Source organism: Myotis myotis, unplaced genomic scaffold (genome assembly GCF_014108235.1).
Source record: "Myotis myotis isolate mMyoMyo1 unplaced genomic scaffold, mMyoMyo1.p scaffold_m19_p_5, whole genome shotgun sequence".
Taxonomy (NCBI): domain Eukaryota; kingdom Metazoa; phylum Chordata; class Mammalia; order Chiroptera; family Vespertilionidae; genus Myotis; species Myotis myotis.
In genome coordinates this window covers 40,491,744-40,506,770 of record NW_023416357.1, presented here as the reverse complement: position 1 = coordinate 40,506,770, position 15,027 = coordinate 40,491,744, and the positions used below count along the sequence as shown (strand labels likewise).

Sequence of the window (15,027 nt, the reverse complement as noted above, 5' to 3'; positions counted from 1 at the left end):
AACCCAGGTAGAGTAGAGATTAGCCATCCCTATCATATCTGCTCAAATTACAGAAACATGAGCAAATAAATGGTTGCCCACTAAGTCCTGAAAGGGTTCACTACGCAGCAATAAATAACTGCTACAGGGTCTAAGTTCTAACTATGAGTACTAACTTAAACATTTTAAAAAGCCTACAATTCGTTAAAAAAGAATTCCAACTGTAACAGATTGTAATAATGAAAAGTGTATCATCACCATCATGCCTGTATAGATATTTTTTAAGAGTTTATCAGGACAAAAACAATTATGCTTCAAATTTCATTAGAAGAGAAATCTATTAAGTCAACATACACGGGGAAGTACTAAGCTTTGTTTAAATGTAACAGATAATCATTTTGAATTTGAAAACAAGCAATTTTTAGGAGGATAAAAATTATAGGAAAGTAAATATTTTGTGAATTTAACAGTGGGGTTATCTTTAACATGACTATGGTATGTGTGTATGTTTGCATGGGTGTATATATACACATATATGCATACATACATAATTTAATATACATAAGTATATAGTATTATAAAATACTAGAGACCCGGTGCACAAAAATTTGTGCACTCGGGGGGACGGGGGGGGGAGGGGGGTCCCTCAGCCCGGCCTGTGCCCTCTCGCAGTATGGGACCCCTCGGGAGATAACGACCTGCTGGCTTAGGCCTGCTCCCGGGTGGCAGAGGGCAGGCCCAATCCCTAGGTGCAGCCCCTGGTCAGGCTCAGAGCAAGGCCGATTGGGGTGTTGGGGCGCCGCCCCTGTCATGTACAGAGCAGGGAGGATCGGGAGGTTGTGATGCCACCCTCAGTCACGCTCAGGGTAGGGCTGATTCGGGGGTTGGGGCACCGCCCCGTCACACTCAAAGCAGGGTCGATGGGGAGGTTGCGGCGCCATCCCCTGTCATGCACAGAGCAGGGCCAATCAGGGGGGTTGGGGCTCCGTACCCTGTCACGCACAGAGCAGGGTCGATCAGGGGGTTGGGGAGCTCCCCCCTGTCACACACAGAGCAGGGCCCATCAGGGGGTTGGGGAGCTCCCCCTGTCACGCACAGAGCAGGGCCGATAGGGGAATTGGGGCACCGCCCCCGGTCACACACAGAGCAGGGCGGATCAGGGGGTTGGGGCACTGCACCCTGTCACACTCAGGGCAGGGCCGATGGGGAGGTTATGGCTCTACCCCATCACACACAGAGCAGGGCCCGTGGGGGGGGCGGGGTTGGGGCGCCGCACCCTGTCACACACAGAGCCGCAGGGCGATCAGGGGGTTGGGGAGCTCCCCCCATCAGGCACAGAGCAGGGCTGATCAGGGGGTTGGGGCGCCTCCCCCTGTCACGAACAGAGCAGGGCCGATAGGGAGGTTGTGGCCCCGCCCCCTGTCACACACAGAGCCACAGGGCGATCAGGGGGTTTGGGCGCTGCCCCCTGTCACACTGATCCTGGTGCCGGGAGGCCTCGTGGCTCCGCTGATCCCAGTGCTGGGAATCATATTACCCTTTTACTATATAGGATAGAGGCCTGGTGCATGGGTGGGGCTGGCTGGTTTGCCCTGAAGGGTGTCCTGGACCAGGGTGGGGGTCCCTACTGGGGTGCCTGGCCAGCCTGGATGAGGGGATGATGGCTGTTTGCAGCTGGTCACACACCCTTCAGGGTGGGGGTCCCCACTGGGTTGCCTGGCCAGTCTGGGTGAGGGGCTGAGGGCTGTTTTCAGGCTGGCGGGTGACTGAAGCTCCCAAATGCTCCTTTTTTTCTTTTTTTTTTTATTCTGGGCCAACTTTAGCTCTGAGGCTCCAGCTCTTAGGCCTCCGCTGCTGAAAGCAGGTATCTGGTTTGTTTCGGTTCTATAATCGAAACAATGTATAACTCCAGCTCTGAGATCCTGGCTCGCTGAAAGCAGGTTTCTGGGGTTTTGTTTAGCTTCTATCTTTATTACAATGTTTCAAACTGCAAGCTCAGAGGCCGGCAAGGCAGGCGGGGAACGTTGGTTTCCTCTGTCACTGAAGCAAGCAAGCCTCATGTTAGTTTCAAGCTGCCTGGCTGCCGGCCGCCATCTTGGCTGGAAGTTAATTTGCATATCACCCTGATTAGCCAATTGGAAGGGTAGTGGACGTGCGGCTAATTACCATGTTTCTCTTTTATTAGATAGGATTAATGAAATTAAATATATTTTTTCAAGTATTAGTTGATTTATGGGAAAGGTGAGTATCCTTTCAATAAACACTGTTTTTGGACCAGGACTGTTAGTTGCCTGCATACTCATGGGAGCAGAGATAATGTACAGGTTATAGTTTTGTAATAAAATAATAACGTAGTAGGAATTAGGTTTATAGCTATCTAAGGCATTAGAAAGTGTTTCATATATATATATATAATTTTATTTTTTTGTTAATCTTCACAGGAGGATAGTTTTTCTATTCATTTTTAAAAATATATATTTATTGATTTCAGAGAGAAAGGGAGAGGGAGAGAGAGTTAGAAACATCAATGATGAGAGAGAATCATTGATCTTCTGCATGCCCCCCACCTGGGACCGAGCCTGCAACCCGGGCATGTGTCCTAAGAATCGAACCGTGACCTCCTGGTTCATAGGTCAATGCTCAACCACTGAGTTACTCCAGCCAGGCTCCATTAATTTTTAGAGAGAGTGGAAGGAAGGGGGGGAGGGAGGGAGAAAAAGGAGGGGAGAGAGAGAGAGAAAGAGAGAGGGAAATATCGATGTGAGAGAGAGACATCAATTGGTTGCCTCCCGCATGAACCCCAATCTGGGGGCCAAGGACCTGCAACCCTTCGGTGTGCTTGCTGACGCTCTAACCATTGGAAAACATAGGTGTGTTTTTTTAATTGTCTAAAGTTTTACATATGTCTCCTTTTTCCCCGACTGACCCCCACACACACATGTGGTTTGTTTTTTTTTATTACAAAACCCCAACCATTCCAGTTACTACTTTTAATTCCCAACACATTTTAAGTTACAGATAGTTATTCTGGTCTTTGCCTTCTATGGTTAGGGTGGAAATAAGGAAGAGCAACATAGTAATCAGAAAAGCAAAGATTCCAAATCATGGGAAAAACGACTTAATTAAAGTACTACATTAATTAAATATGTTACTCTAGAATGGGTTGGCAAACCTTTTCTAGATAGTAATTATTTAGGCTTTGCAGTTCATATGATCTCTGTTGCAAGTACTCAACTATGTTCTTTTAGTGTAACAACAATAATAAATGAATGGGTGTGACTGTGTTCCAGTAAAATTTTATTTACAAAAGAGGCAGTAGGCTGGATTTGGTGCGCAAGCCATTGCTTGCAAAGCCCTGCTTTAGAATACGTTTTGCCTTTTTCTTCTAAGCTAGAACAGTTACTTAAGAAAAATATAATTTGCAACAGAAAGTACAATGCCACTCTACCATTTACCAGGTTTGGAACTTTAGGGAAGTTATTAAATATCTCTCTAAGTTTGTTTTCTTATCTGTCAAATGGAAACAATAATTTGTACCTCAAGGGATGTTGAAAGGAGTTAGTAACTGAACACATAAAGCAATCAGAAAAATACGCAGTTAAGCTGGTAGAATTCAATAAAGTCTTTCCCCTGCATAAACCAGTAAGGCTTACTTGAATATATTATGAAATTTCCATTTTGTCTTTACCTACTTACCAACATACTTGATGATCCTACAGCAATGGGTTTATCTTTCAATTCTGGATTGTCCCTCATTTCTACCGCTGCATAGAAAGCATCCATGTCAATGTGCACTATGGTATTGTTCAGATCCCGGCTCTGTTCCAATTCCATTGCAAATCTGTCAACCTTAATTTTTAAAAAGTTAACATACTTTTGACAACATAATATTATTACACTACTAATCATAACATTAATATTTTACTAAGTATCTTCAATCTGTCTCTCTTCATCTATCCATCCATCTGCCCACCCACCCATCCACCCACCTACCTGTCTATATTGTTTATTAAGGCTTATAATTACTATAATTTTCACAAATATAGGCAGTCTGTTCTTAAATATCATTCCCTATCAACTCTTACATGTTCCAATAACCATAAGTATAAGAGGTACTTAATAAGTATTTATTGAAGAATAAACTATTCCAACTGCTTATATCAAATGACTCTGCTGCTTTATAAATTTGGAGAACAACTTATGTAACTAAAAGCTTCACTTTAGGTAAAATAAACAACCACTCCTATCCGATTCATAATATTCATATCTTAAAATAGCAACAAAGGAAATGAGCAACAAAGATTATACTAAAGCATATGTAAACATTCCCTCTGTAGAACTGCTTTTATAAGGCTAAAATTTGATACAAATCAAATTAAAAATTTAAGGTGTAATTATTCTTTCATAAAATTTCAGTATATATGTCAAATATAACAGAAAAAAATCTTAATCTTTAAAGAATCTTTTTGTTTCTTTAGAGAGAAAGAGTTGGGTCAATGAAAAGGGGTAAAAATAAGCAAAGTAGGGCAGTAAGGAAAGGGTTTATGTAGCAGACATACCCATTCCCAAGTGTTCCTTTTTTGCGACCTCTACCATAGAGGCTGAAAAAGCTAAATATGTGCTTTCTCAGTCTCCCACCAGCTGGGGGTGGCTGTGTGACCTTTCTGATGTTCGACACGCAGAAAAAGTCAATAAAACCAGTAAAATTATGAGAAAAGAGATTAGAAAGCTATTGAGTGAGATGGAATACATAAAGAACATGGAAGAGTGGCTGGCAAATGGTACAAATTCAATAAATGCAACCGATTACTAAAAGGATCAATGTCTAGCTGTATAACAAAACAAAAAAAATTGAGGGGAGCCCGGCCAGTGTGGCTCTGTAGTTGAGCGTCGACCTATGAACTAGGAGGTCAGGGTTCCATTCCCGGTCAGGGCACATGCCAGGGTTGCAGGCTCAATCCCCAGTGTGGGGGGTGCAGGAGGCAGCCGATGAATGATTTTTCTCTCATCAATGATGTTTCTATCTCTCCCTTCCTCTCTGAAATCAATAAAAATATTTTTTTAAAATTGAGGGAAAACAGCCCTAAATATGTAAATATGGTGATCTCTGGAATAAAAGCCATTTCCATCCCGTGGAAATCCCCATGGCAGGTTTCCTCAAAGGTGGAGAGTTACAAGGGTATAATTTAGCTCTTCCCCTCATTGGACTTCAGCCTTGCTACTAGCGTTGCTTCTCAGCATTATAGTGACGCTAGCTGCCCACTAGCTGCAGGTTAGGACTGCAACTTCTCTTTTAGAAACAATCACACGGAATCACATTTGTCTCTATCAGTCATAGTAAGACTTCCTAGAGGGTCTGATCCTATTTAGGCTGCATCCACTGAACAATCTGCGGTGTTCTTTGCCTTCTTCAGGCCGTTTCTATGCTGAGAAAGCCCTTCCTGTCACAAAGCCTTTAAGTATCAGTTCAGATATTTCTCTGAAACTTAACTGAATCTCTGTCCTCTGCACTGCAGAATTTAATGTTTCCTTATTAGTTTTCCTGTTCTTACTGTGGCACTAATTGTATTAGATACTAAATTCTGAGTTTAGTACCTAAGAAGAAACCTTATCTCAGATAAGGCGGAGAAAGAACTTTAAGAAAGAAAGGGAGGGGAAAAAAGGAATAAAATTTATACATATATATATATTTCTGGTTAAAAAAGAGAAAGTAGTATTTGTAGAAAAATTTAGGGGAAGGCTGATCTCATGCAGTGAGACACCATGCCTAATAAATGAAACTTTTCAACATTAATCTGATTTATTATCCAGACTTAACACAACGATTCTTCCAGTTCAATTTTACACTGGAGAATAGCATCTTGACATTAAAAAAAAGAAATAAGCAAGTCATGGAAACTAATAAAAACAAAGATTTGAAAACTACTCTATATTAATCTAGAAAATATGCTTAACATATGAGTCAACTGAGAATAACAGAGCAGCATCTGAAATATCTTAACCCAGAATCGTTGGAAAGGAAAAAGATAATAGAAAGCAAACTAAATGGGAAAAATTCTCCTCGGACTCATATATTAAAGATAGGGCGGTTTCTTCAGCAACCTATTGACTTTTCTGGGCTCATGGCAAGTGTATAGTTGCCAAAAGGAAACCTCCCCACTGATGACTCAGACATTCCATTTTCCTTTACTATCTCTCATTAGTCACCCTTCTCTGAACTCTTTTCTATCAACATCTACCAAATGGCCACCACTTTTTTCAAGTTTCTTCTAGTGAAATCCTCACTCATGTTTTTCTTTCTTCCATTTTTCCTTCCAAATGACTTTCAAGTTTTGATATGAATCTCTAAGATGTCTGTACGGTATCCCTTTTGCCACACTCGTGATCCAGTATGTGTCACAGAGGTTAAGAAGAATGGCTTTCGTCTGGGTCTCAGCTCTGCCACTAATTAGTTACATGACAGTGTAACTATCCTCTCTTCCCCACTTCCCTTATTGTAAAGTGGTAAGGGCTTAATGATATTATCTATAATTTTAAGAGTAGATGTGACATTTGCTGAGTATATTAAATGACAAGGGTATATTTTAAGTGCTTCTTACTGTAAATGCATTTAATGGTCAAAATAATTCTGACTTAATGATTATTACTCCCATTTTATAGATAAGGAAACTAAAACTCAATAAAATTAAGTAATTTGCCCTTCATACAGCTGGTAAATGTTAGAATTAGACCTGGAAATCAGGTTACTCAAAAGTCTATGCTCTTTCCATTATTTTATGCTACCCTAAAATAGACTTTTAAAAGTTTTCATCACTGAAATAAAGCTAGCGGTATGTTTGATATCCATATTATGTCTAAGTTTTTAAAATCCTTTTTCTATTACATCTAGGAGAATATTTCAGAAATACTGTTTTTCATTTTCTTAATGAGCATTGCTCTGACAATTGTTGAACAAATCTGAATTCATAAAATCAAGTGTTAAAATGGTAAAAATGCAGTGATTTCCTGTGTAGTTGCCATTTACTATAATATGATGTTTGTCTATTCAATTTATGAACCCATTCTATAATAAGATGTTTTAGCAGCTACAAAAATGTGCCTTTAAGAAATCTAATGAGGATGGGATGGGTTGGGGAATACATAGAGAGTATCTGAATTCATATTATGGGAGTTCATGCCTACAGAGATTACTTACCTCAGCTTGACTGGCAATAGTTCATACTATCTTATCACACAAAATAAAATCTACTATTCAGAAATTTTATGACTCTAAAATAGAAACACATTTCCTATGAAAACTTTTCTGTTCTCTCAGAACTTCTAGACTCCGTAGGACTTCCTCAATCCCCTCCCATTTATACAACTTCTTTTAAAGGAAGCTTAACAAACAAAACAATTTAACAATCAACATAAAATACATTTCCTGTCATTCCCCTTGCAAAAGATGTCAGAGAGCCTCCTGTGAAATAGTCAACTAAAACTGTAACAAAATCTGAAATTCTGTTGCTCAACATATACAGGTATTCTCTATTCCTTGAAATTATTAGCATATTTTAAAATATGAGCCTTAAAAATAGTATGAACAGCAAAATATTATGTTGCACCACTCATTTGTATTATATCTTTAAAACTTAAAGATATTCACAGGCTATAGATCTATAAAACTCATCAAAAAAAGGTCTAGAAAAAAATTTGCATAAGGATTAATATCAATTTAAAAACAGTATCAATGTGGACAGAATAGAATTTTTAAAAAACTTGATAAGATGATGCTTAAATTTATTTAAAAGAATGCATGAGAAAAATAAAAAAATTTTAAACAAGAGTAGTGAAGGAGGGTATTAAATTATATTATTGTAATTTAATAATTAAAATTGCATGGTACTGATAAAGGAAAAGATTCTATTGATCAGGAGAGTCCAGAAACAAGTCCAAGTACAATGAGAGTTTAGTATATAAACATGCCTCTTCAACTCAGTAGAGAAAAGGCTCATGATTCAATAGTGATGTTGGGACAAGAGAATCATTATTTGGGGAAAATAATACCACTTAGGAAAAATATAATATTCACTATTTAAGAAAAAAATACTTCATACCTTACATCAAAACAAATTCCAAAGAGACTAAATATTGGAGTATAAAAAAATCTATACAAACACTAAAAGAACATATAGGCTTATTTGTGAGGAATAACCTCTATGCACAATACCTAAGTTAAGGAAATTTTTTAAAATACTGTTGGATTTGTTTATATAGACATTTAAAATTATATAGGGGAAAAACCCTGTGAAATTAAAATACAACAAACTGGGAAAATATTTACAACAAGTGGCAGATTAAAAAATCCTTAGTATATGATACTATCTATAAATCAAGAGAAAAAAGATACCTGCTCCTCTAGAAATGTAGACAGAGGATATTGCTTTGGAATGCTAGTTGAACCCCCAAATCCATTCTCTCTCCCTTCTATAGTAATAGATTTTTAGCTGCACATGGCCACCCAGGTATATTTTACAGCTTCTCTTGCAGTTAGGTGTGACCGTGGAACTTAAATTCTTATAAAAGACTGTGAGCTGAAATAATGTGTGCAACTTCTTTTTCACTTGTGTATCAGCAAATTATTTGCCTTTAATTGTTCCTTTGTTCTTTCTTCCTTACTAGGGAGCTAATCCAGTTCTGTCAATCCTGGTAAGGATAATATTTTGAAATTATGGAACAACATGATGCAGAAACTGGTTCTCAAAATTACTATGGTGATCAGAACTACCTGACCAGCTGGGATTACTTACCTATTATGTGAGAGAGAAATAAATTCGTATCTTATTTAGACCATTATATGTTTGGGTCTCTTGTACCAGCTACTTAGCCTACGTCCTAACAGAATAAAAGAGGAAACTGCCACAAAAAGGAAATATTAGTAGGTAACTAATGTGTAAAAAGACAATCACCTTATGCCACAGCATGGATGGACCTGGAGATTATTATACTAAGTGAAATAAGCCAGTCAGAGAAAGACAAATACCGTATGATCTCACTTATATGTGGAATCTAGTGAACAAAATAAACTGAAGAACAAAACAGAAACAGAGGTATGGATACATGGAACAGACTGACAGCTGTCAGAGGGGAGGTATAGGAGCCTGCAAAAAGACATGTAAATAAGAATGATTATCACAAGGATGTATATAAAACAAACAAAAAAATTGGAACCAAGGTGGGTTAAAGTAAATAAATTATGGTACCTCCATACAGTGGCATGCTATGAAGCAATAAAAACGATGATTTGGTAGACAAATCACCTTTTATCATGGAGGCAGACCACTTAACACAGAAGATAAAAATTAGCTTGTGCTCTGGGAAAGCATATATTTTTTTTAAATGACACATTATAGTTTGGTAAGAAAGACATAAAATTTATGATCTTAACCTTATCACAAGAATCAAATTAATATTATTATTTTATCATTATGTTGTAAAGTGCTTTGTTAAAATTGAATCAGATTTGATCAACAATAAAATTATTTGTAAAATTAAACTTTAGTTTTATTAGCAGAACCTTGACTGCTTTAAGTTGTCAATCTACCATATGGTCCCTGGCAGTGTAGTTCTTATCAAACTTTTCTCCTGAAATAACTTTTAATACCAGAGGAAACAAAGTATTTACTTCCCAAAGATCCTGAAGAAGCCAAAAGCCCCCAAATTTTTAGAATTTTTGTGTTTTATTTTAAAAATTCATGCACATTAGACATTCTACCCTTTATGTGACTTTTTCTTTTACTATCAGACAATTGTTTTAAATTACCTTTTAATTTAATTAGTTAATATGTTCCTCCAAAATCAGCATTGTAGAAAATATGGCACATTAATCCTGTGGCCCCTCTAGCTGCCAAGTATGTATATAATAAAAAGAATATAAGCTTTAACTTTGCCAACTACTTGTCAAATAACTAGGCAAGTTATTTAACCTAATTAAGGAACCTTTTACTCATCTGTTTGATGAAGGTGACAATTTCTAAGTGTAGGATCTTTATGTAAAGCAGAGTAATTTTAACAAAGTATACATATTTGTTAAATTTTTGTTTTACAGAGGTCAGGATCGCTCGTGGATACCCCAGCGCCGCGTCCTCCACACCCGCAGCCCGGGACCCAGGGACCTGGAGGAACTGCGCCCGCCCCGCCCGCCCGCCCCAGCCGCGGGGAGCCCCGCCCAGTCGGGGAGCTGCGGGCCCGGTCCGCTCCCTTGCAGGTAAAATCGCCCCGCCCCGCCCTGCCTGCCGGGGCCCTTTGCACCGTCTCCTCTCCGCACCGCGCAGCGCCGGCCGTCCCGCAGGCCCCCTTGAGATCCTCCCCCCCCCGCCAAATCGGGGCGCCTTCCGGGAGCCCACCGCGTCCTGGGCACTTCCGGTTCCTTGGCCCTCAAGCCCCGCCCACCGGCCCAGCTGTCGGGCTTAGTGTTGACAATCCTGTCCCACTGGGAGTGCGCTTCCTGCGCGGGACCTCCTCATCCCACCGGGGCACGAGGGTCGGGTGGGCGGCGAGAAAGACCCGGAGGGGCAGGAAGAAGAAGGGAAAGGCAATGGGGGTGGAAGATGCGACCTGGGCAGGGAGCAGTGCCGTAGGGGCAGAGAGACCAGGACCGCAGGCTGGGGAGGAGACAGGCCAGCGGGAGCCAGCACCGGGGCAAAAGGAAGACAGATCCCAGCGTCATTGGAGTTCCGTTGTCAATCAACAGCTTCTGTTCCCACTGACATGTATTCTGTCCGGTTCCGATGAGGAGGTTCTGATCGGAAGACACTCCTTGGTGCTGAGCAGATAATCGTACACTATTTCAATGTGTAAGCATGTTGGTGATTTATTTTACAGGAACAGTCAAAGCCGAGTTTCATCGATGAGTTCAACATTCAACATGTTCCTCCCCTTGCGTAATCTTTTAAGTTAGCTGGCTGTGAACTAAAATTTCCAGCGAGGTCTGTGTCCTCTGTGTCCTGTATCTGAAATCGAGCGAGGATAGGCTGGGTCGTCATGGAATTTTGTGGGAAGAGAGCTTATCTGGCTTCTACGTTGCTCAGACCTATTTTCATGATTCCCAGTGCTGCTAATTAGGTCTGCCAGCAGTCATAATTTGTTGTTGTTAATCCTCACCCAAGGATATTTTTTCCATTGATTTTTAGAGAGAGTGGAAGGTGGAGGGAGAGAGAGAGAGAGAAACATCGATGCGAGAGAAACACATCAATTGGTTGCCACCTGCATGCATCCAACCAGGGCCAGGGATCCAGCCTGCCACCTAGGTACCTGAATCAAACTCAGAACGCTTTAGTCCACAAGTTGATGCTCTATGCACTGAGCCAGATCAGCTAGGGCTGATAGTTTATGTGATATTCTGGGAACGAAGAATTAAATACTTGACATCATTGTGATTAAAGCCATGAATGATGGGAGAAGTGGAAAAAAAAAAAAAAATTTTTGTTTTACAGTATAACGAACATTTTATTTACATTTTACCTTGTTTTTTCTTATGACATGAGCATGATGCATTTAAACGGTCAATTCCTATTCTACCAGCTTTCACTTTCTTTAGCAAATAAATTAATACCTGTAATTGTGCTTTCCTTAGCTGCTGACTGGTAATCTGAGCTTTTTGTTGCATCATATTTTCAATTCGTTGGTTTACTTGCTTTTCTTTCTTGAGCTCATTTCCATAAAATCTGGATCCCTATGTAGGAAAGCAAAGCAAAGCATAAGAAAAATGTCTGAAGGAAAGCATCACTGTAGTTTAACCTGGAGGCTAAGAGTAAGAGAGCATCAGAATGATTAAATTCAAAACTTAGCTTAACTATTTCTAGCTAAGCAAACCTAAAATTAACTTTCTGTGTCTCAGTTTCTTTATCTGTAAAATGAATTTATACTTACCTAAATGATAGAATTGTTGTGAGGCAGTACTAAGCACAGTATAAACCAAGATGAGTACATATCTGCACTCAAAAAATAACAATGTGTCCCTAGACAGAATCCTTAGGTCATATCCAAGGCCTTAGTGAGATGGATCATCAGTTACCTCCTTCACTTTTACTTTAAAAGTATTTTTAAAAATTTAATGTTAGTCATTAAAGAAAATAACTTTCAGAAAATTACCTATCATCCTATCGCTGAACATAATAGCTATCTACTCATCAGGCTGATAGACATCTGGATTATTTTTACATTTTGGTCATTATAAAAAATGTTGCAATGAATGTATGTGTACATGTTTTGTGGGTAGACATGTTTTCATTTCCCTTGGATGTACCTAGGAATGAAATCTGTGTCATATGGTAACTCCACGCTAAACCCTTTGAGGAACTGTCGGATTATTTTCCAAAGTGGCAGAATCATTTTACAATCCCACCAGCAATGTGTGAGAGTTCCAATTTCTCCACATCCATGTCTGCCTTATTTATTATAGCCATTCTAGGCTATAATAGTGTGAATGGCATAATTTTTTTTTTTTTAGTTTGTTCTGGAATTTTTAAGTAAAATTTATCTTTATTGTTGGAAGTATTACAGATGTCCCTTCCCCACCCCCCCCAATTAACCCCTCCTCCTCAATCCCACACCCTCCCCAGGCCTTCACTGCACTATTATCTGTGTCCACGGGTTATCCACACATACATACAAATTCTTTGGTTAATCTCTGCCCTCCTCTTCCCTCTGAGAATCATCAGTTGTATGCTTCCATGTCTCTGGATATATTCTGTTTGTCAATTTATTTTGTTCATTAGATTCCACATATAAGTGAAATCATGTGATATTTGTCTTTCTCTGAATGGCTTATTTTACTTAGCATAATTATTTCCAGGTCCCTCTATGTTGTCTCAAAAGGTAAGAGATCCTTTCTTTATATATACAGCTGCATAGTATTACATTGTGTAAAGCTACCACCGCTTTTCTATCCACTCATCAACTGATGGGTACTTGGGCTGTTTCCAGATCTTAGCTATTGTAAATAATGCTGCTATGAACACAGGGATGCATATATCCTTTTTTGATTGGTGTTTCAGGCTTCTTGGGATATATTCCTATAAGTGGGATCACCAGGTCAAATGGCAGTCCCATTTTTAACTTTTAAAAATCTTTATTGTAACTTTAGTTTGCATTTTCCCAATGACTAATATAATCCAGTGGGACAGGAAAAAGGATGGCAGATCAGTAGAAAAAGGGTGGATTATTTAATAAGTGGTTCTGGGACACAGAGAAGAGAGAGATCTGATAGGGACGTCTAAGATAACTGTAATATTCTATCTCTCAACCTGAAAACCAGGTTTATTTCTTTTTTTAAAATTGTATGATGAAAATTTCTACTAAGTCTCAAACAGAAAAATTGAGAGATTAGTACAATGAACAGATGTACAAAATTATCATTGATATTTAACAACTGTTAACATTTTGCCATATTACCTTGATTGATTTTTTAAGTGACCTGTTGTAAACTAAATTACAGATATAATGACATTTAGCTAGTCCATAGAGTATTACATTATGCATCTCTAAAAATAAGGCTATTTTACCCTAGCTGGTTTGGCTCAGTGGATAGAGCATCGGCCTGTGGACTGAAGGGTCCCAGATCGATTCTGGTCAAGGGCACATGCCTGGGTTGTGGGCTCGATTCCCAGTAGGGGGCATGCAGGAGGCAACCAATCCATGATTCTCTTTCATCATTGATGTTTCTACCTCTCCCTCTTCCTTCCTCTTTGAAATCAATAAAAAATATATTTAAAAAAGAAAAAACAATAAGGTTATTTCCCCACATAATCATAACATTTTTATAACTAATAAAGTGAACAATAATTCCTTAATATTACCTAGTATCCATTCCATCTTCAAATTCACCTATGTATTTGTTTAATCAGGATCCAATCAGAGTCCATATGTTGTATCTGCTTATTTCATCTCATAATCCTTTTAACTTTCAAAATTGTATCTACATTTTATATACTAAAATTATTTTTCCCTCAACTTTTTATTTTGGAATCTATAAACCTTTAAAAGTTGAAAAAAAAATAGTACAATGATCACTATATGTCCTCTTCCAGATACAGCATTTGTTAATCTCCTGCAATATTTGGTTTCTTCCCAACATTTGGTGGTGTGTGTGCACGCGAACACACACCTTTTCTCCCCATTTCTTCCTAAACGATTAGAAGTAAATTGCTGTGAATATCAGCATGCATTTCCTAAGAATGAGGCAATTCTCTTAAATTTTATACCTTACTGCATGGGTATTCATAATCCTATATAATAAAAGACTAATATGCAAATTGACCAAACAGTGGAATGACCAGTTGCTATGATGCACACTGACCATCAGGGGACAGACATTCAATGCAGGAACTGCCCCCTGGTGGTCAGTGCGCTCCCACAGGGGGAGCACTGCTCAGCCAGAAGCCCTGAGCCAGGCTCACGGCTGGTGAGCGCAGTAGCGGTGGTGGGAGCCTCTCCCACCTCCACAGCAGTCGGACATCCCCCAAGGGCTCCCAGACTGCGAGAGGGCACAGGCGGGGCTGAGAGACCACCCTCCCACCCCCCAGCCCCAGTGCTCAAATTTCGTGCACCGGGCCCTGTAGAAATATAGATGAAACCAAAAAAGGTGGTATGAAGAAAATCTATTAAAGAATTCTTTCAGACTTATCTGGTTTGGCTCAGTGGGTAGAGTGTTGTCCTGGGTTTGATTCTAGTCAAGGGCTTGTACCTCAGTTGCAGGTTCCTGGGACCTGGTCGGGGTGGGTGCAGGAGGCAACCAATTGATGTGTCTCTCTCACATGTGTCTCTCCTTTTCCCTTCCACTCTCTCTAAAAATCAATGGAAAAATATCCTCATGTGAGCATTAACAACAACAAAAAAAGAATTCTTTCATGGTCTTGGAGGAGCCACATATATTTGACTGATTCAATATAAAAAGAAGCAAACATAAATCTTCTGCTCAGGAGAAACTACCATGAGCAAAATCTGTGCAAAGGCTAAGAGGCAGTTCATATAAAAAGAAATACAAATAGCTTTTAGACATGAGAAATA

At 39.4% G+C, this 15,027-nt stretch overlaps 1 protein-coding gene across 6 annotated transcripts in view; it reads right to left on the bottom strand.

Annotated features, from left to right (window-relative positions):
• The window catches only part of POLK (DNA polymerase kappa), a 63,361-nt gene that overhangs the window by 23,220 nt on the left and 25,114 nt on the right, over positions 1-15,027 (bottom strand). For 2 of the 6 annotated variants that reach the window (XM_036309466.1, XM_036309468.1), the window contains 2 exons: positions 11,573-11,692; positions 3,676-3,852 (listed from right to left, as the gene is read on the bottom strand). In XM_036309466.1, coding sequence (XP_036165359.1) covers positions 3,676-3,852; positions 11,573-11,692 — 297 coding nt within the window. Of the gene's footprint in view, positions 1-3,675; positions 3,853-11,572; positions 11,693-13,817; positions 13,996-14,640; positions 14,694-15,027 lie in introns of those variants that run through there. The other 4 variants (XM_036309469.1, XM_036309471.1, XM_036309470.1 and 1 more) reach the window with 4 other exon arrangements.